Source organism: Canis aureus, chromosome X (genome assembly GCF_053574225.1).
Source record: "Canis aureus isolate CA01 chromosome X, VMU_Caureus_v.1.0, whole genome shotgun sequence".
NCBI lineage: Eukaryota > Metazoa > Chordata > Mammalia > Carnivora > Canidae > Canis > Canis aureus.
The window spans coordinates 121,082,127-121,102,589 of NC_135649.1; the positions used below are offsets into that span (position 1 = coordinate 121,082,127).

Sequence of the window (20,463 nt, forward strand, 5' to 3'; positions counted from 1 at the left end):
AAACACCTTCGGTTGGAATTTATGCCTCAAAAGTAGCTAAACTTGGAATACTGAAAAATTTCCGTATAACACCCATTCTTTTTCACTTTTTCATTGTTAAAGATCATTTGATGCATTTAAAGAAAAAAAGTACAGATGCTATGAAAATGCCATAACTTTGCCATAAGGAATTAATTTTAAAATAATGGGAAGAGGGATCCCTGGGTGGCGCAGCGGTTTGGCGCCTGCCTTTGGCCCAGGACGCGATCCTGGAGACCCGGGATCGAATCCCACGTCAGGCTCCCGGTGCTTGGAGCCTGCTTCTCCCTCTGCCTGTGTCTCTGCCTCTCTCTCTCTCTCTCTCTCTCTGTGACTATTGTAAATAAATAAAAATTTTTAAAAAATAAAAAAATAAAAAAAATAAAAAAAAATAAAATAATGGGAAGAGGGGATATTAAAGACAAAATGGCAGCCATGTTTGGATTGAAGCAGAACGTGTCTGTTGTTACTGGGGTACTTGGTGCTGATCAATAAACATGTGATTAGCTGGTTATAATTCCCTGTTTTATTTGATGGAGAGATTTACTTGCCACATGTCGAAGAGCGTGACCTTCTTTCTCTTTTTTTTTCTTCCTTCTGTCCCCAGTGACCCAAATCAGCCTGTGCCTCAGGATACCAAGTTCATCCACACAAAACCCAATCGCTTTGAGGAAGTGGCCTGGTCCAAGTATAACCCCAAAGACCAGCTCTATCTGCATATCGGCCTGAAGCCCAGAGTGAGGGATCACTACCGAGCCACCAAGGTGGCTTTCTGGCTGGAACTGGTTCCACACCTGCACAACCTGAATGAGATATTCCAGTACGTCTCAACAACCACAAAGGTCCCTCCTCCTGACATGACCTCCTTTCCCTATGGAACCCGGCGGTCTCCCGCCAAGATATGGCCCACCACCAAACGCCCAGCCATCACTCCCGCTAACAACCCCAAACACTCCAAGGACCCTCATAAGACAGGGCCTGAGGACACCACCGTCCTCATCGAAACCAAACGGGATTATTCCACCGAACTGAGTGTCACCATCGCCGTGGGGGCCTCCCTGCTTTTCCTCAACATTTTGGCATTTGCGGCTCTGTACTACAAGAAGGACAAGAGACGCCACGAGACGCACAGGCGCCCCAGCCCCCAGAGAAACACGACCAACGATATTGCTCACATCCAGAACGAGGAGATCATGTCGCTGCAGATGAAGCAGCTGGAGCACGACCATGAGTGTGAATCCCTGCAGGCTCACGACACGCTGAGGCTCACCTGTCCTCCAGACTACACCCTTACGCTGCGCCGGTCTCCGGATGACATCCCGCTCATGACACCAAACACCATCACCATGATTCCAAACACACTGACGGGGATGCAGCCTTTGCACACGTTCAACACTTTCAGCGGAGGACAAAACAGTACAAATCTCCCCCACGGACACTCGACCACTAGGGTATAGCTTTGCGGTTCCCGTCCCCTGCCTCTGCTCCTGCCCGCTGGACAGAGGGAGAAAGAGAGAAGTAGCATCTCCACACGAGGAATGTTTGTCATCCCACTGACTTAGGACAAAAAACAAAAAAGCTACAGGGCGGCCATCGTGTCCCTGTGGACCCATCCCATTGGCATTTCCCAGTATTACAAGATCAACTTCTGACCCTATGAAATGTGAAAAGTATACATTGCTGTTACGTCACGGCTTTAACATCTCCATCTCGCCCGCGAATGCTTAGCGTGACTAGGACATCGCCGTCTACAAAGGACCTGGATGTTTCCGATGTAACAACAGAAGCTGACACTTTGGGAACTCAGCCAGGGACGCCTACAAAAAAAAAAAAAAATTTTTTTTTTTAAATTACAATCGAAAAACAAAACAAAAAAAAGTTCTTTATGTGCCATACGACGGATGGCTCTACTGGAGGAAAGAAAGAGTCTGTGTGGGCTTTTACCCAGCATACGGAGCTGTAATCCAGAGAGAAGGAAAAGTAGGATTTTATTATTAAAAGAGCTGACTATGTAGTAACGTACGTATAGTTCCGTGCAAAGAGATGTTTTGCCAGCCTGGACTATATTTAAGAAACTTTGTAAAAAAAAAAAAAATGTATATAGCTGTGAGTTTAAACAAACACACACACAGAGGAAAAAAAAAAAAAAAACCCGACCAACAACAACAAAAAAAGCTTTTATTGGTGTTTTGAGTTTGAAAGAGCTTTTAGCAAGTTTGTGATTTCCATTGTGGTCTGTATGTATATAAATATATATATACATTAGTCATTCACCTCTGTTTCCTCCCGGACACAGGAGGGTTTTCTTCTTAATTACCCGTGGTAAGCGAAGACATGGGGCTTTTCTAACGCGTTGCGTTTGTAGGAGGATGTGTGGTGTCACACAGCGGACCCAGACTGTCTGTGTGCGGTGGGGCTCCTTCCCCCCTCCCCCTTTGACGGGTTTCACAAGTGCATGCGACAGCATCCTTAGGAGACCGTTGTTTTAGAATAAACTTTTATTTCCCCGGGTCACCCTTCATGAAGTTGCAACACCAGGATGGATCCCCGGCGTGGAGTCTGTTTAAAAGCTCGTGGAATTAGGAACACGCACGCACAGAGCGACTGCAGCGAAAACAAAATACAGACCTCGGTCTGTGGTTGTGGTTCTTTGAATATGTTCAGGGAGAGTTGCTTCCCACCCCAGGGTCCTGCCAAAAAGCGAAGAAAGCTTGCCTTTGGTGGGGCTGTGCCCTGCCGAGTAAATACGGCTCACTGTTCCGCAGCAGCTGCAGAAGGCGAAGGCGGGCGGCCTACCTGCTTAGATTAGCTAATCAGAGGGAAGGACGGCATGCGTCTTTCCTTCTTCTTAATCCAAGCACTAAGTCCCTTATTTATCCGTAAGCAAGATTTTTTTCTTCCCCCTTTATTCTTTATGTCATTTACCGGATGCAACATACGCTTGTCTGAAAGTAACGGCTTTTCGTGGACTTGTGTCTCAGTCACTGAGCAGTGACCGTGGCAGACAGAATAGAAACCCACAGGAAAAGACAGAACGTGATTTAAAAAGTGCTTGAGTTTCCCGGGAAGTTAGCATAGCTCTCGCTGTCGAGGTGAGATACGGAAATCATTCACCCATTCGCAACTGGCGAGCTGGGGACCAGAGATCTGCCCTCCAGCACCTTCCCCTGCTCCCAGTGTCCCTTCGGTTCCCCCAAAGGAAGAGTCTGAGTGCCACAAAGTGGAAGGAAAACGTAGCCCTGCTTGTATTTTGTCTTTCAAGAATTATTGCGACATCACGAAATAGCAGCCAAAGATATTAGAAAATAACCGTCTCTGGGCTTGACCGTGGTTATTTTGGAAACCCAGGCTTGAAAGTCATTGCTAAGGTGAGGATTCTCCACAAAAATAGTCCGACGTCCTTGCCCCCCCCCACCATCCCCCTCAACCCCAGCCCTAAAAGGAGCAGCCTTTGCCTACTGAACCCCTACACGGAACAAAACCGTAGTGATCTACATCAACGTGTCCGACCACTTGCCCTCTCTAGACAAGGACAGTCCTTAGACATGCATAGACGTCTACACAATCAGATTCTGTCGTTCATCTGGGTTTAAATTTGAGAGTGGTTCTCTGTATATACGTATGTGAAATATGCTAATCCCGACTTTGCACATGGTGAAACCACACTCCTCTCCTGCAGCTAGCTACAGGTGTCACGGATACGAGTTTTGTCCCCAAACCATCACTTTCTGAAGCTATCGTCAGGTCATTTCTGCAAGCTATGTATTTGCCCCAGCTGGGCTCCAGCAAATAGGCTCTCTCCATAAAACTACATGGGAAGTGATGCTTGGCATCAGTGTGGGTCCGGTATGTTTGTAATGTGAATTCCAATATTTGTTTAGTATTTCCAATTGTCTTCTGCTAGCAATATGCACACTAATGTGTCAGGCTTGTGACATTTGGATAAGGAAAAAAAAAAAAAAAGAGTTCTTGTTAAGTGAATAACTTTAGCTTTTACAGAGGATATGATCAAAAGAAATTTAATACACCTTAAATATCTTATTTCTACATGGAAAGAAGTTATAGAATCTTCATAGAGTTCTATGAGAATAAAATATACTTGCTATCTATAAAAAAGAGAAAAAAGAGAAAAAAAATGAGGAAAAAATAAGTAAAAAAAAAAAAACCACAAAAAAAAAAAAAAACTTTCCTAGGCTTTTATTCTTGACCTTCACAGGCACGCAGGGTTTAATGGTTTCTTGGGTTATTATTTTGCGATTTTGTTTTTGATTTTGCCTTAAGTAATGATAGAAGATATATATGGCTGGACACATATGTATAAACTTTTCAGCAGCATTTTTAATAATAAAATATCACAGTATTTTCTAATGCTTTGTGCAAATAATTACGCGTCCGTTCTTTTGTTGTAGGTGGCCTATTTTATTTACTTTTTTTTTTTTTTCGCCCTCTGACTGCCCTTTTCATTTGAAGAGCTCAGTGGTACATCAGACACAAATGGACACACTCGACTGGTAATGGATTGGTTTCTTACTGTTCCTCCTGGCTCACGATTTTCGTGCCACCACAGGGGAGGTCCTGCCTGGGAAGCCCTGGATGATGACCATGTTCGCTGAATGTGCCCGAATTGGAACACTTGGACTCATTACTGCTGCCACTGCCCGTTCATTCTTACGGTGCTGGGTTTGGCATTAGCGTTTGACATAATCATGCCCTACAGCTTCCAAAGAGCCTTAGTTGAGTAAATCTTCAAGTGACAGCAAGAAATTCTGAGTAGGTCTCAAGAGGCAGAAAATCACCACCATGCCAGGGAGAGCAAATTTGCCAAGTCCTCACGATGCATCTGGCCATCTCTTATCTTGTTTGTTCGCTGCTCACAAGAGCCCCCAGGGCCAAGCACCTGTATTACCCCTTCTTGAAAGTGGAGGACGTTGAGAGTCAGAAGCTCTTAGACACTAGACAGCAGAGCATCGGTACCAAGCAAGATAGTGCGCTTGCAAGCCCTAGTTCCACCAGTAAGGAAGACAGCAGGAATTTCTAACCCAAGTGCATCATGAATTAGCCAATTATCACATAAAGAACCCCAGCAAATCCCATGACTGTTTGCTGCATTTGAATTCTGAATATTTTTATATGTTGATTCAGGTCACTGGCCGAGTATGAGGCAAACAGCATGGGATTTAATATGATTAATATTAATATGCATCTTGTATACATTAATAACTTAATGACATTTAATATACTATATTAATTATAATTAATTAATAGAATTAATAATTATAATATGTAATATTATGATAATATAATCATAATTAATATATAATTATAACATAATTATAATAAAATATATGAAAATATTAAATTATTAATGCATATAAGATACACAATATTAATATATGATAATATAGTCTATTATATAATTATATAACAATATAATTAGAAATATATTTACATATATAAAGATATATAAACATATCTAATATCTATATGATATATAAAAACAGTGATTGTATTATTGATAATTATATAGTTATATAAAGTAAAATATATATTACTTTTATTAAATTTAAAGTACAGGAAATAAATTTATATATTATATATAAATATACTTAATATATACATAAAATATATAAAGATATATTCTATACCACATGTTATATAATCTGCAATTTATGATTGATATATAATATATATTATCTGTAATTCATATAATTTATATATGATAATATGTAACATGCTATAATCTGTGATTTATGTAATTTATATAATTTATGCATGATAGTGTATATAACTATATGTTATAATCTGTAATTTATATACTTTACATATATCACAGATTATAGAATTTTGATTTTTATATATTTACATACATATTTTATATATTGCATATGTGTATATATTACATTTATCATATATGTGAAAATATAATGTTCTCATACATACATATATGCATATATAACATCAATATATATTTAATGGAAATGCCATTTCCATGGATTCAAAATTGAAAAAAAATTTTAAAAACCTCTAATATGGGATTCCTGGGTGGCGCAGGGGTTTAGCGCCTGCCTTTGGCCCAGGGCGCGATCCTGGAGACCCGGGATCGAGTCCCACGTCGGGCTCCCGATGCATGGAGCCTGCTTCTCCCTCTGCCTGTGTCTCTGCCTCTCTCTCTCTCTCACTGTGTGCCTATCATAAATAAATAAAAAATTTTAAAAAAAAGGGAAAAAAAACCTCTAATATGATAGTATTGAATCTTTAGCAAATGTTAGGTAGATGAGGAGTCACTGTCTTTTCCACCATTGCATACATTCTTGACCACCCTGACTTGGAAAATGGCAAACAATGTATGCATTCACTCATTCGACTGAAACACTCACCCATTTATTCACTCAGGGAACCTTTTACCCAGCATCTCCATGGCCCCAGGCCGTGTGCTGGGGGCAGCATTAGAAACGAAACGAAACACTCTTTCCATCCTAGAACCAGGCATGGAAGTCAGGGAAGTACAGGGACAGAATGTCAGTAGGCTCTGGACATGGTCCCCACCGCGCCAGTAGGAGTGTAGACACACCCCCTTCACCCCATCTGCCGGGACTGGCGAGCATTCTCTAGGAAGCACCCCCAAACCACATGTCTGCAAGTATGGGTGGGCGTCCATGTGAACGAAACGGTGGTGGTGAGGGCTCGGGGAGGTCAACTGTACACCTTCCAACTGAGAAGACAGGAAGTTTGGGGAGCCAGAGCTTTATTGTCATGGCTGGAAAACAGAAGGTGTCTGGGAAAGGTGTGGGAAACAGCGTCGAGCTCATGATACGCCCCAAATCACAAGGCACACAGGTTGCACACTGTCCTGATTCCAAGCGAGAGGCCGCAAAAGATTGCACAGACGTGGTGTGAACATATTTGTCATATTTAATAGCATCCCCCGAGCAGTGCCATTTCAGGGAATGTGCTGGATGCCGGGCTAGGGTGCAGAGTCTGTTTCTGCCGGGCATGTGTGGGCTGGAGTCTTCCCATTGCCAACAACCTCTCAACCTGGTGGAGATCCTGCTGCTTCCCAACTGTTAGGGTGCTCGCTCCAGATGTAGCCACGATGGTCACCAGCACGGGTTCCCCGGGGGGCAGGGCACGCTGTTCCTGGGGAGCTAGAGGAATCCGAGAAGTGCAATACGACCACCCTCTCGGGGCCAGGAGTGAGAGCCGGCCTACAGCTGTACGCTCCAGCACTGAGCAAGCACCGCCGCCAGCCAGGCCGGGGCCCTTCCGTCGTCCAACCTGAGTTTGGTCCTTTGCGGCAAAGGCAGGGCATGCGTGCGAGAAGAGTGAGCCATCTGGGTGAGTGAGGAGCTCGCACGGCCTACACAAGCACGTGGCCTTACCTTGAGCGGCTTCAGGGCAGCTGCAGGGAGCAAGAAGGTGTTCTGGGTTGGTTGCTTTTGGGATAATTTCAGGTTGATAAGTTTTAGGCGGGAAGTGAGAGGAACGGAGCCGGTCGACGCTTGGCATCAGCCAAGAAAGTGGAATAAATGCAGATCTTGGGTCACTTTTAGGGGGGCCCACCATGAGTGAGCCATTCATCAGACTAGTTTGAAGCAGTCAGATGGCAGGGCTCTTTTTTCCTTCTCAGAACTTCCTAATAATGCTCTCATCCATCATGTCCCCTCTTCTGGGCCATCTGATTAGAAAAAAAATAAAAAAAATAAAAAAATCATAGATCTAGTCTCTCCTAAAGAAGCCAAAGCAATGATTTCTCCATAGACTGTCATGATTGTATTTTAAGAAATGGATACAGGGACCAAGAAATGGATATAGGGATATAGACCTCTAGGGAGAGGTCTGTTATGACTCTACCGTTTTATAAAGTGACCATCCGCATACTTGGAAAACCTACAAATAGTTGTGTTTTCTCAATGCAAGGGCTTTCGGGAACATGGGGAGCCCGCCTGTTCTTAGACGTTTGGCCAAAGCGCAGAAGCAGCGGCTGGAAGAGGTGGAATGTAGCAAAGCAAAGTCTTCCTACTGTCGTCTGAGGTCGGTGGCTCCTAATACGAGTGGCTTGGAGCTTCTGGGGGGTGGGGAAAAATGAGTGGGGGCTCCAGTGGGCAGAAGCTCTGAAAAGAAAAATCTTCTAAGCCTTTCCTTCTAAGCTGGGAGCCCAGTGCCTCCGTTGATGTAGGAAGGAGATGGGGACAACCATACACACCCCTGAAGATTTCTCTTAAAAAAATGGGAAATTAGGGGTGTCTGGGTGGCTCAGTGGGTGAAGCATCTGCCTTGGGCTCAGGTCATGATTACAGGGTCCTGGGATTGAGCTCCACCTTGGGCTCCCTGCTCATCGGGGAGCCTGCTTCTCCCTCTCCTCCTTGCTCGTGCTCTGTCTCTTGCTCTCTCAAATAAATAAAAAATAAAATCTTAAAAAAAAAAGTGGGAAATGAGATGATACCTAATAAATAAATAAAAAATAAAATCTTACAAAAAAAAAGTGGGAAATCAGATGATACCTAATTGCAAATATGGGAAGCATTATAAAGCTTCAGCGGTAAGATCTGTTTTGCTCTCGGGTGCTTCTCTATTCTCTAATGTACCCGGTTAGTAGAGAAATATGTGTCTCCTGTAGGGATTTTGGAAGATATAAAAGAAGAAAACACATTCCCATCACCTCTCTCTCTCTTTCTGCCCTGAGGATAGGTTTAAATTTTAGAATTCTTTTCCCATGGACACGGCCCTGCATATGCACCCTGCCCCCACTTACACACACACATTCAGATGTGTATACAATTTTGTAGAGTGTTGCTTTATTGAAAAAAAAAAAAACGTAATTTATCAGTTTCACCCACTGTCTTACAATTTTAGGTTCCTTTCGTGCCATTAATCATTGGGATCTCATTTTGCTGAGCTAATATTTTTAGACACCTGCCGTGGCTGCATCTCCCCCGAATGGATGACTACAGAACACGAAACGCGGCCTATGAAGGTAAGAGAACATGAAGGAGCCGGAGTGACACAGGGAAACGGTGTAAGTGATTTATAACCTCAGAAGGAGGAAACGCGACCTGCCGTAGGTGTTTCCCAAATGCGTTGCAAACACCCGTTTTTGGAAGAAGCCACGTTTGAAGGCCCAGGAAGGACAGAGCAGCCCGTTCAAAGCCAGGTGTGCTGGTGACCTACAGGGTGTGCTTCAGCACGTGCCTCGTGAAATAGGAGTTATTATCATAACACCACGAGCCCCAGTGGACTGAGGTGTCCCCTTGGCAGTGCACGGGGAACCCCCACTTTCCACATACGTGCAGCATCCAAGAACAGCTCCATTACCTCCTGTGAGTGCAGACATCAACCCCATGTGCCCGTTTTGGGAGCTCCTTCCCTGGAAGAGCATTCCAGACTGTGACAGAGGCCCAATCCCAGGAGCCGGCATAGTCCTGCAAAAAGAAAAAAAGAAAAAGAAAAAGAAAAAGAAATTAGCAGGACATCTGGTTACCATTGGTGCCCATCAGCCACACTTTTTATCACAGACCTAAATACAACGCAACAAAGCCCATGTTTTAATCTTGTTCTTCCAAATCCCGTTCGAACCGCAGATACATGTATGTGACCCGCTAGCAGAAATAAGGCACAGACTGATATTTTAAGACGTGCCTCTCTGTTAGTTTAGATATTGTGTGACGTGGAGAGCTGAAGCATTGCATTTTCAATTGGTTATGGGGGGTGACCAGGGGAAATAGCAATTGACGTCCTGTCTGCAAAACTCTTTGCCAAAGTATCTGAGTGTTGGGTGATCTGTGTGCGCTAGAAACACGGTAATGTTCCTTTTATTAAAAAAAAAAAAAAAAGAAAAAGAAAAAGAAAAAAACAGTAGTCTAAGAAATGATGTGCGACTTCAAAATTATGCTACCCTGGTTGGTGTTGAGGGCACATTAGAGGAACGATGGCCTTCCCTTGTTAGCCATGAAAATTAAATTCTGCATTTGCCTTTGTCGTCATGGGAACTTTGAAGGCGAGATTTCGCGGGGGAGCGGGGGGGATGGATAGTAGAGTAGAAATTGTAGGCACCTTGGAGCCAAGAGTCCCAGAATATGGATTCCCGTCCCATCAACAAACCATAAAGCACATCATGTTTAATTCTCTCACTTCCCGTGATGTGCTCTGTTGCCCGCTACCACTGAGAGAGATGCTGGAATGATATCATGCAGTATGTCTATCAATAAGCATCAGAAGCCTGACGTTCATTATATGAGCCCAGGATAGAATCAATATAAGCAAATATCACAGCGATCGCTTCAACCGACACACCAGGTATGGTTTGGGCACATGCTCAGCAACATGAAATCAAAGGCAGATTTGGGGGAAAAAAACAAAGAGCCTGGGGAGAAGGACGGATGAAGCAGAGAGAGCGAAGGCTCTGAAAAGGGCACATTTCTAATTAAACTTTCCTGTTCTGAGCGCAGGAATTCTTGTCTCCACGTCCCTTTTCCTTGGGATAACCTCCAAAACCAAAGACAAACATTGTTGTAAACACAACAGTTGTTTACGGCCCACCCACCTTTTTTTGGCGTTTCTACATCCCACGATCCCGCCTTCCCCTAGGCTTTATCTCAGCTGCAGGGTGGCTGAAGCTCTTTATTAAGATTATCATCATGAGCTCGGATGAAGGTTGTAAGCGAGGAAATTAGAAATAAGTGGATATCGGGGGTCCTTTGCGCCTCTGATTCGCTCAACACCCCTTCTTTTTGACCTCTCATGGGGACTCTTTCTTGCTAAATATTCTGTTTCCACCAAAGCCAAGCGTACGTCTCTATTCTGGGTGCTTCACGTGCTCCGTCTTCACCCCCAAACACATCCCATCTTTATTTCCTTTTGAACAATAATAGCAAAATCGCCTCAGAAGCAAGCTTCATGTGAGGCATTCTCGTAGATTTTTCAGGAACCCTATTGTGTTTTAACCTACATTTTTGAAGATTCCCCTATAAGACCCAGGGTGCATCAAAATGACAGGGAAGGACGGTAGCTTCTGCCCCTTGTTCTGGGCTATAACAAGTCCAACTGGGACCGGCAAGGCGTCTTCCAACTGGAGGGATCAGATTGGAGGGGGCTGTTCATTTATTGGAATGGACATTTGTCAACAACACTCTCTAACGTAGTGTGCCAAAGAGAAACCGTAATGTAGTTTCTGGTCAGGACAAGCACCTCTGAGATTTTAATGGGGGAAAAAGAAATCATGTGTTTGTTCCAGTCTGCTGCAAAGAAAATATGGTATCGAGCATCAGTTGACGGAATCATATGAAATAATACGTCCTTCTGCAAAACTATGGCTTTGCAGAATGTACCTTTTTATTATGCATGTTTTCGGTTGAAAACCAGCGGCTAGCCTGTCCGCTGCTGCGGAAGGGAGAGACAGTATGATCCTTAATGTGCCAATCAGGGGGGAGAAAAAGAAAAAAAAATGCAGCTTCTCATTGACCCCTTACTGACAGTCGAGCTCTACATGAAAAATCCAAAGACGGGGAGCATATTTGCTGTGTTTCTTGGTTGCAATGGATGATGATACTAACTCATGGTCTCACTGGTCTTTTTAAAGATATTTTAAAGATTAACGACAATGTTAAGACCCCGAACATTTTTTTTTGCAGAATTGTAAATAAAGGCAACACCGGAGGATAGTTTTTTATCAATGCATGGTCACAAGAGATACATCAATAAGTGAAATAAAAGCCCTTTTCCTTTTTCAACAATGAAAATAAATCTACACTCAACCTGCCAGGGCAAAGACATATTTCTGTTAATTAACCTGCAAAGCATGAGTTTCAATATGAGTGAAACACCCAGGAGCCGTGGGCCAGAAGCAAGTGACCTAGAGTTTTCTCATGCTCTGGCTGAATGAAGGTCAAGTGACTTCAGACAAGCCACTTAATTTCCATGCATTTATCTGCTAACAAGGATAGTGTTAGACCTGCCTGCTCCCCCGGTCCACTTAAAGATAAAACAAAATTGCAGATTTGAGCATTTATTATAGACTCCTATAAGTCTCAAAGGCTCCTGGATAATGTGATTCTTTCTCAAGTTTGTTCCTAGACCATATTTGAAGAAAGTGGCCACTCTGTCTTGCTGGCTTCTAGCAACTCTGCCTATCAACCTGGCCTTGTGTGGTTTTCATTTTCCTCACCTCACTTGGCTTCTTCGTAGCTAGCACACCACTGGGTCCTGGGCGGGTACACGAGAAACAGAAGACTGTGCTTGCTTATCTCACCTGGGGGAAGACACCATGTGAGGGACCTGAGGATACCCCATAGGGGACAAGAGAACATGAGAAGGTTTAGGAAACCATGCTGAACTGTATATAGGGGAGGAGCTAAAGCAAAGAGAAAGCTGCATTTAGCAGGTGGAAGTGTCTCAGACATGATGGGTCTGATGTTAAAAGAAGCAGGAGATGGGGCCCTGGGTGGCTCCCAGGTGGTTGCGTACCTGCCTTCGGCTCAGGGCATGATCCTGAGATTGAGTCCCGCGTCGGGCTCCCTGCATGGAGCCTGCTTCTCCCTCTGCCTGTGTCTCTGCCTCTCTCTCTGTGTCTCTCATGAATAAATAAATTAAATATTCAAAAACAAAACAAACAAACAAAAAGAGCAGGAAAGGGTGGTGGTGAAGAGGAGCTGCTAGAATGGCATCCACATGATGACCACACACATACGCTCACACAGATGCCTTCTTGGGATGTTGGAATCCTAGTAACGTCCTTTGGAAGATAAAAAGAATGGATAACATTGAAAAATGTATGATGTTGGCAATTCCCCAAGATTTTTGTGGAGCACAGTTATTGGAAATTTTCCTAAAAATTTTTGATCAGTAGCAAGTCTTAATATATATTCATGTCCAGTGGTGAGTGTATGTGTTTGTGTGTATATATACACATGCACATCCTAGTATTATACTGGCTGTTAAATATAGATCATAGACAATTTTATTATTATATATAATTTATTTATGTTACATATATAAGTATAGATAATTTTATTATCCATATATAGTATTTAAATATTTATATTTAATTACATATATAAGTTTATTATTGCTATATATATTGTGTTTATATATTTATATCTACATAACTATATATTTATATGTATATAATTACATATATAAAATTTTATTATGGCTAAATATATTGGGCTTTTTTAAAGATTTCATTTATTTATTCATGAGAGACAGAAAGAGGCAGAGACACAGGCAGAGGGAGAAGCAGGCTCCATGCAGGGAGCCCGATGTGGGACTTGATCCCAGGACCCTGGGGTCACGCCCTGATCCAAAGGCAGATGCTTAACCACTGAGCCACCCAGGTGCCCTCATGGCTAAATATATTGTATATATACAGAGTACAAAATAGGAGACAGATTGCCACGGTTTAAGTCCTGACTCTTCTGCTTATTGACTTTCTTGGCCTTGGGGCAAATATTTAATTTAATTAATATTTATTAATTTCTTAGAACCTCAATTTCTACATCTGTAAAATGGGAATAATAATTTTACCCTCCATATGGAGTTGTTGAAGATGAAATGAGTTAATATATGTCAAGAACCAGAAGCTAGCACAGAGTAAGAACTATACAAATGTTTTTTTAAAAAATAAAATAAATACATTTATGGTTGCATACAAATAATGACGTATATAGTATATATACACCATAACACATGACATACATCATATTATAATGATCCTGGGATCGAGTAGCATGTCGGGCTCCCTGCGTGGAGCCTGCTTCTCCCTCTGCCTGTGTCTCTGCCTCTCTCTCTCTCTGTCTCTCATGAATAAATAAATAAAATCTTTAAAAATAAAACAAAAAAAGAAGTATATATGATATAGTCAATATTGAATACACATAGTATATATGATATATACAATATCACATACATATAGCATATACTGTATATACAATTTTATACATTGTACCATATACACTATACACGACATACACCTGCACATGTACACCATCTACTTATATACACTTGTAACTAATTGTAACGGGAAGAGAAAAGGCCTGTAGGGCATAGAAACTTTTCTTTTGAAATGTAACAATTGTATATATATTTTTCTGATTTACTCCTGTAAATGTTACACATAGTATTTGAGGATAAATTTTTACTTTTCATAAACTACTTGAATGACCTTAGGACAAGCACAAGCTTTGTCCTTAATTTCAAAGTGATGTCAACCTACGCAGGTAAGATTAAAGAAGCTCCTTGGGACGCGTGGTTAGTGTGTTAATATTAGCACCGGGTTAGAGAACAATGGATCATGGCGTTATGCCTCCATCGTAGACAGAACAAATGTTGGGTTAGAGACGAGTGCATATCCAGTGTGGCAATTGTCTCATTTTCATGTTGTTGTGCCAGAAACATAAAAGCCGTTACGTGCAAATGTAAAATGGTTATAGTATCGAGGTCAACTTTCCCCGGTGCAGTTGGATGTACATCTCTATCAGCTTTTGGAGGACAACCAAAGGCCAGCTCTGCTTCTTGCTTTAGAAAATAGTTTTACTGTCTAAGGACGTCCACACAAACACACGGACTATATTATGTATGGTTAAGAAGACGTGTGTGTTTGCAGCATCTGCAAAACATAACACTGCGTATTTGTCACATTTCTTTTTATGTAATACATATAAATAAATGTATATTATAATTTATAATTATATAATTTATATATTATATGATTTATAATATATAATTATATAATTTATAATATACACGTGTGAATTTTACCCTACGTTCCCATAGACACAGATGTGTCTGTGTATATACATGTTATGTGGTGACAAATCCCTGCTATGACGTTGATCAGAGTGCTTTGAAAGAGGCGTCATTAGAAGAAAATCGGACGATAACCCCAAGCTCTGTTCACGTCTTCTCCCACCGAGAGACCGAAATTCATGAGAGGTGAGAGACCTCGCTGTCATGTCACACTGGTTTCCATTTCCAGCCCCTGTGCTTACCTTGGACACATCACCGAGAGATTTTTTCCTTTCTTCCTCATGTGATTTTTAGGGTCATCACAGCCATATAAATGATGCAAATCCTATCGATATATTTAGGTGTTCCTATTTTTCTGCACCTGTCTACTCCCCATGATAGAGCAAAATATTTTTCCCAAGGGGAGGGAGACAAATGCAGTGTGTGCTGCGAACCCACGTGCGTGGCCCAGCAGGTGGTGCTATCCGCTCTGTGTCAAGAGACCGGGATGGCTGGTGGCGTGGCCTAGAGACCAGGCTGACAACCTGCAGACGCAGCCAGGTGAGGGACGAGGCTTCCCATCAGTCCTGGGCAGAGCTGCCATAGGGCACCGGGCACCATCCTGCTCACCCAGCCCCGCCGCGAGATGGTGGAGCTGGAGCTAAAGATGAAGAGTCCCTGGTGTTCATAGAATCAAAAAAAAAAAAAAAAAAAAAAATCTCCAAAATATTACCCTGGGAATTTGCAGCATCTCAAACTGGAGACATTTCCACTCCTTTCAGACAAGTGGGGAATTATGATATTCGATACTGGTAACATCGGTTTTAGGAAAATGTAATTATTTCCAAAAAATGATGACAAGAGGAATATGCACACGAATTTATCATTCTCAACATGAAGCGAAGTATAGGATGTGAGGCCCTCGATTGGGACAAAAGAGTTTTGCATCGTATGTAACGTCATGATCCGTAAAAGCTCCAGTGCCAAGTTTCTATGACACTTTTCCACTGGAAATTTCACTCGAAATTCTATTTTACCATGAAATACATTTCATGGCACCGCTAAAGTGATTCCGTACTGTGTTAGAATATATTCACACTGCTGATCCTTTATGACACGTTCTTATTTTTACAGCTCAGGAGACTTAACGTCCTGAAGTGCTAAATGGTTTGTCCCGAAAGCCCGTTCTTAAAATTGGTCTATTCAGGGCATATTTATTCAGTGATTTTTATGTGCCTGATTTCCTGCTCGCTTCTGAGACGCGCCCCGTTTCCAAGAGAGGAGCTGACGTCTTAGCTCAGAAAGTCAACAACGGGAATAAGGGGAAAGAACGGCACTTCTGGAAGGGACGGGATGGGGTGACAAAATAAAGCAGGTGCAGGGGGTACACGCTCGGATGAGAACTGCCCAGGAGCAGGTGATGGTCCGCTTGGGGCCCGAATCTTGAAGCATGGGAAGAAGTCAAGGAGGAGGCGGGTGTCTACAGAAGAGGAGGTGAGGACCTTTCTAAGAGCGGAAGGAAGTCCTGAGTGAAGGGCATGGGCACAGAGAGTGGAAGTTGAAAGGTGACATCATACGTGTGCACAGCAACCCGGTCTATGACCTTGGCGTCCTGGGGACAGATCGAGAGATTCCCGTAAACCGGCTGAGAAGCTACTGGTTTCAGCAGAATAGCGACTGGGCCATGCGACTGCACAGCTCAGCGGGGCTCTGCAGGTGTCCGGAGCTCCCTGGGGGCCGGGGAGGCTTGTCAGGGTGGACACCCATGTGTCAAACATGAGTTTGGACATGTTCTCTCCTCCTCGGTTGTGGGAATGGGACAGGATGGGCGGTAATTCTTACCTGCTTAACAGAATTGACCACCGAAGGCGTCCAGTCTTGAGCTTCTCTTCCTTGGGAGTTTTTTTTCACTCCTGATTCGTTCTGTACCATGTGTTGGTCTGCGGAGATTTTCTGTTTCTTCATGATGCAAGCTTGGTAGGTTTGTGTGGTTCTAGGAGCTTCCTAACTCCTCTTCGTAGATGTTCTGATGCTTTGGAAGACCATCGTTCACAGTAGGATACTATGATATGGTTGGTTTCAGCGGCATCTTTTTAAAATATCTCCATTTTTATTTCTCTTATTCTTTTTTAAAAAAACAACTCAGTCTCATTGATCTTTTTCTATTTTTTTTCCTGTTCTCCATGTCATTTGTGTCTGCTCTAACCTCTATTACTCCTTCCTTCTGCAGACGTTGGCCTTTGTTGGTTCTTCTTTTCCTAGTTGCTTGAAGTGTAAAGCTAATTTGTCTCTGGAAGACCTTTCTTTTTTAATGGAGGCCCTTCACTCTATAAATATGTCCCTTCAGGTACTGGTTTTTCTGCATCTTATAAGCGCTACGTGTCATTTTTATTTTCTGGTATCTCAGGACAGTTTCTAAATTCCCTCCTAATTTCTTCTTTGACCCATTGGTTGTTTGGATGGGGTAGACGGGTGATGGGCATCAAGGAGAGCACTTGTTGGGATGAGCACTGGGTGTCATATTTAAGTGATGAATCCCTAAATTCTACTCTGAAACCAATACTACACTATAGGTCAACTAACTAGAATTTAAATAAAAACGTGAAACGAAAAAATAAGTAAGTAAACATGGTGCTGTTTAATTTCTACCACTTTGTGAAATGCTGCCTATTATTTTTTAAAATAACGACTTGACTGACGTAAAATCCACAAAGCATTAAAATTCACTCTTTAGACGTACCACTTAGCATATGGTAGTGTGTTCACAGCATTGTGCAACCGTCATTACTATTCACTGGGGTAATGGTTTTGTCACCCCTAAGACAACTCCGTACCATTAGCGGTCATCTCGATCCCTCTGTGCCCCACAGTCCCTGGAAATCACTAATCTACTTGCTGTCTCTACATATTTGCTTATTTTAGACATTACGTATGAATGGAATCATCCGATAGGTGGTCTTCTGTGCCTGACTTCTTATCGTAACATGATCAAGGTCCACCCATATTTTAGCATGTCTCACGACTCACTTCCTTTTCGTTACTGAATAATATCCCATTATAGAGCTCTATCACATTTGGTTCACGCATTCATCCGTTGATGGACATTGAGGGCTTCTTTTTTTAAAGATTTATTTATTCATTCATGAGAGACAGAGAGAGAGAGGCAGAGACACAGGCAGAGGGAGAAGCAGGCTCCATGCAGGGAGCCCGACGTGGGACTCGATCCTGGGCTCCGGGATCACGCTCTGAGCCGAAGGCAGACGCCCAACCACTGAGCCACCCAGGCGTCCCGAGGGCTTCTTTTTTCTTTATAATTATTATGGATAGTGCTTCTGTGAACATCTGTGTGCTACTTTTTGAGTGGCCGTATGTTTTCATTTCTCCTACGTATATAACACTGGGTCATGGGCAACTCCGTGTTTAATATTTTGAGGGATGGCCAAATTGTTTCCCAAAGCACCGGCCCTATTTTAGATGTTTTAGGAATCTACATTTACATTTTAGGAATCTACCAGGAGAGTATCAGAGTTCCGACTTCTCCATAACCTCTTGAGTACTTAACTTTATTTCTTTTCAATTCTAGACATCTTGGCTGCGCTGTGGAATCTCATTGAGGCTTGCATTTGCATTTCCCTAATGACTAATGATGTCGATGTCGAGCATCTTTTTTATGTGCTTAATAGCCATTTACACCCCCTTTTTGGCAAAAAAAAAGAACACCTGTTCAGATCCTTTGTTCATTTTTTTTGTTGTTCATTTTTTTTTAATTGGGTCACTTGTCTTTTTATTGCTACATTTTAAGTTTTGTTTGTTTTTTTTTTTTTTTTTTTTTTTTTTTTTGAGGGAAACTAAGTGAGTTAAGTAGACCTGAGTACGGTTAAGTAAATACAAACCGCTGAAAACTACACCTGTGTGTCCCTCTCCATTCCCAACAACTATATTCATACCCAAATCAAAAGTTCTTTTCTTTCCAAGATGTACACCAGCAGGACTTTCAGATCACGGATGCGCTGAGAAAGCAGAGTTATTAATATATATCCCGTTTTTGGTGCATCTTTATTTTAGAGAGAAGCCGACAGTGTAAAATGTGGTTCCACCACAGAGTAAGGCATGCCTATGGGAAAGTAATGTGTCATAAATACTTTTATCTTATTGTAATGGCCATGGGCAGGTTCTTTCCACTCAGTCCCTCTTTTGGAGCAGTATTTTTGATCACACTGTTTGCTACCAGGTGGTAGCATAAAATGAACCAGCGTCCCTGCTCAGACATAGACGTCTGGCATTACCTTATTAAGAAGTCACCCTTTCCTGAGAAACTGCCTGCCCTTACTGGTGCTCTTTTAAGTTGAAAATGCACTAGACAAAGTATTCTTATATGAATTAATGTCTCCAATTATTTTCCAACCTCTTATCGTCTTTGTAGGCCATGGGTTGAAACGAAGTACGGAAGAGCGGTCAGATAAGACTTCACCATGTTCAGCAATCTCTCTTGGACCAACGCTTTGTAATGTGAACGAAGTCTCCTTTCAGCTTTATCTGGTGTGTGTTCTGAAACGTAAAACTCTGTGAGAGAAAAATGATGTATCACTCAACATCTCTTGGTATTGATGAGTAGCAGCAATAGCATGTGTTTGTGTGTTTCTCTCTTTTTAAAAAAATATTTTATTTATTTATTTATTTATTTATTTATTTATTTATTTATTTATTTGACAGGGAGAGCACAAGCAGAGGGAGCAGTAGACACAGGGAGAAGGAGAAGCAGGCTCCCTCGGAGCCCAAGGTGGGACTCGATCCCAGGACCCTGGGATCATGACCCAAGCCGAAGGCAGATGCTTAACCGATTGAACTACTCAGGCACCCTCCCCCCTTTCTTTTTTTAATTGATGTAAACTCGTAGTTAAAAGGGTGATTTCTGTTTCTGCCATATGAAGATACCGAGAACTTTTTTATCCCAAATTTTTAAATGAAATCCAACTTACGTCATTTCTGCTGAAATTTAAGACCAACTTTCCTCATTCTGACTTTTGCAGTAGAAATGGAAAGAAACTGCCCACTTCCACCTCCTTAGCATCTCCTCTTATCCTCCTGCTAAATGCCAGTGATGACATTTGTGGCCTCCACGGATAGATCTCACTGAAATATAAATGCCAACAGAGTCCCCTTTGCTATTTAATGGGCTCAAGTGAGTTAAGCCTATTCATGGTAATTCAGTTCTGTAGGATTCTCATGTAGTTCGTTGCTTTGAGCTTGTTATTTCCATAATGAACAAGAGATTTAGAACATCAAAGGAAGAAAGGAAGATATGTAATGTTTTATTGAGTGTTATCACCTACTGAAGTAAGTTTGATTAAAGGAGCAAAATCACTATTTGCAAAAGTTTGATCCAGAATTTATTCATAGCCTCGTGAATGAATGGCTCTGCTTGTTGATTGGAAAGACTTAATTAACAATAATTTTTTTCAGATGAAGATCGTGAATTATTGATTTGCCCTCTATAGCAAGTCTTTCCTAGCACTAGCAACAGTTAGGCTGTTTCAGCTCCCTCTAGCTCCTCCCTAGAGGCAACCTGTCTTCTGCATATAGTCGTATGGACACCATTGTTTTGTTCCCGCATCAAAACTATCCCCATTCATTCCTTAACTTTTGGCAACTGCACTGGACCTAAAGATTCAAGGGAATGGCACAAAAATAAGATAAAATAAAAATCCTATGTGACTACCAGAATTC

The 20,463-nt window shown here is 42.2% G+C and overlaps 1 protein-coding gene and 1 long non-coding RNA gene across 13 annotated transcripts in view; one reads left to right on the forward strand and one right to left on the reverse strand.

The window, feature by feature from the left end:
• Positions 1–12,606, forward strand: part of NLGN4X (neuroligin 4 X-linked) — a 361,845-nt gene extending 349,239 nt beyond the window's left edge. For 11 of the 12 annotated variants that reach the window (XM_077889032.1, XM_077889033.1, XM_077889031.1 and 8 more), the window contains one exon: positions 626–4,386. In XM_077889032.1, coding sequence (XP_077745158.1) covers positions 626–1,475 — 850 coding nt within the window. In that variant the 3' untranslated portion in view covers positions 1,476–4,386. Of the gene's footprint in view, positions 1–625; positions 4,387–8,871 lie in introns of those variants that run through there. The other variant, XR_013374957.1, reaches the window with a different exon arrangement.
• LOC144308489 (uncharacterized) lies at positions 6,923–19,393 on the reverse strand. The gene is made up of 4 exons (XR_013374960.1): positions 19,142–19,393; positions 12,478–12,745; positions 9,331–9,437; positions 6,923–7,693 (listed from the first exon to the last, which is right to left on the reverse strand). It is a non-coding gene; the product is annotated as an uncharacterized LOC144308489 (long non-coding RNA).
• Positions 19,394–20,463: the final 1,070 nt, after the last annotated feature.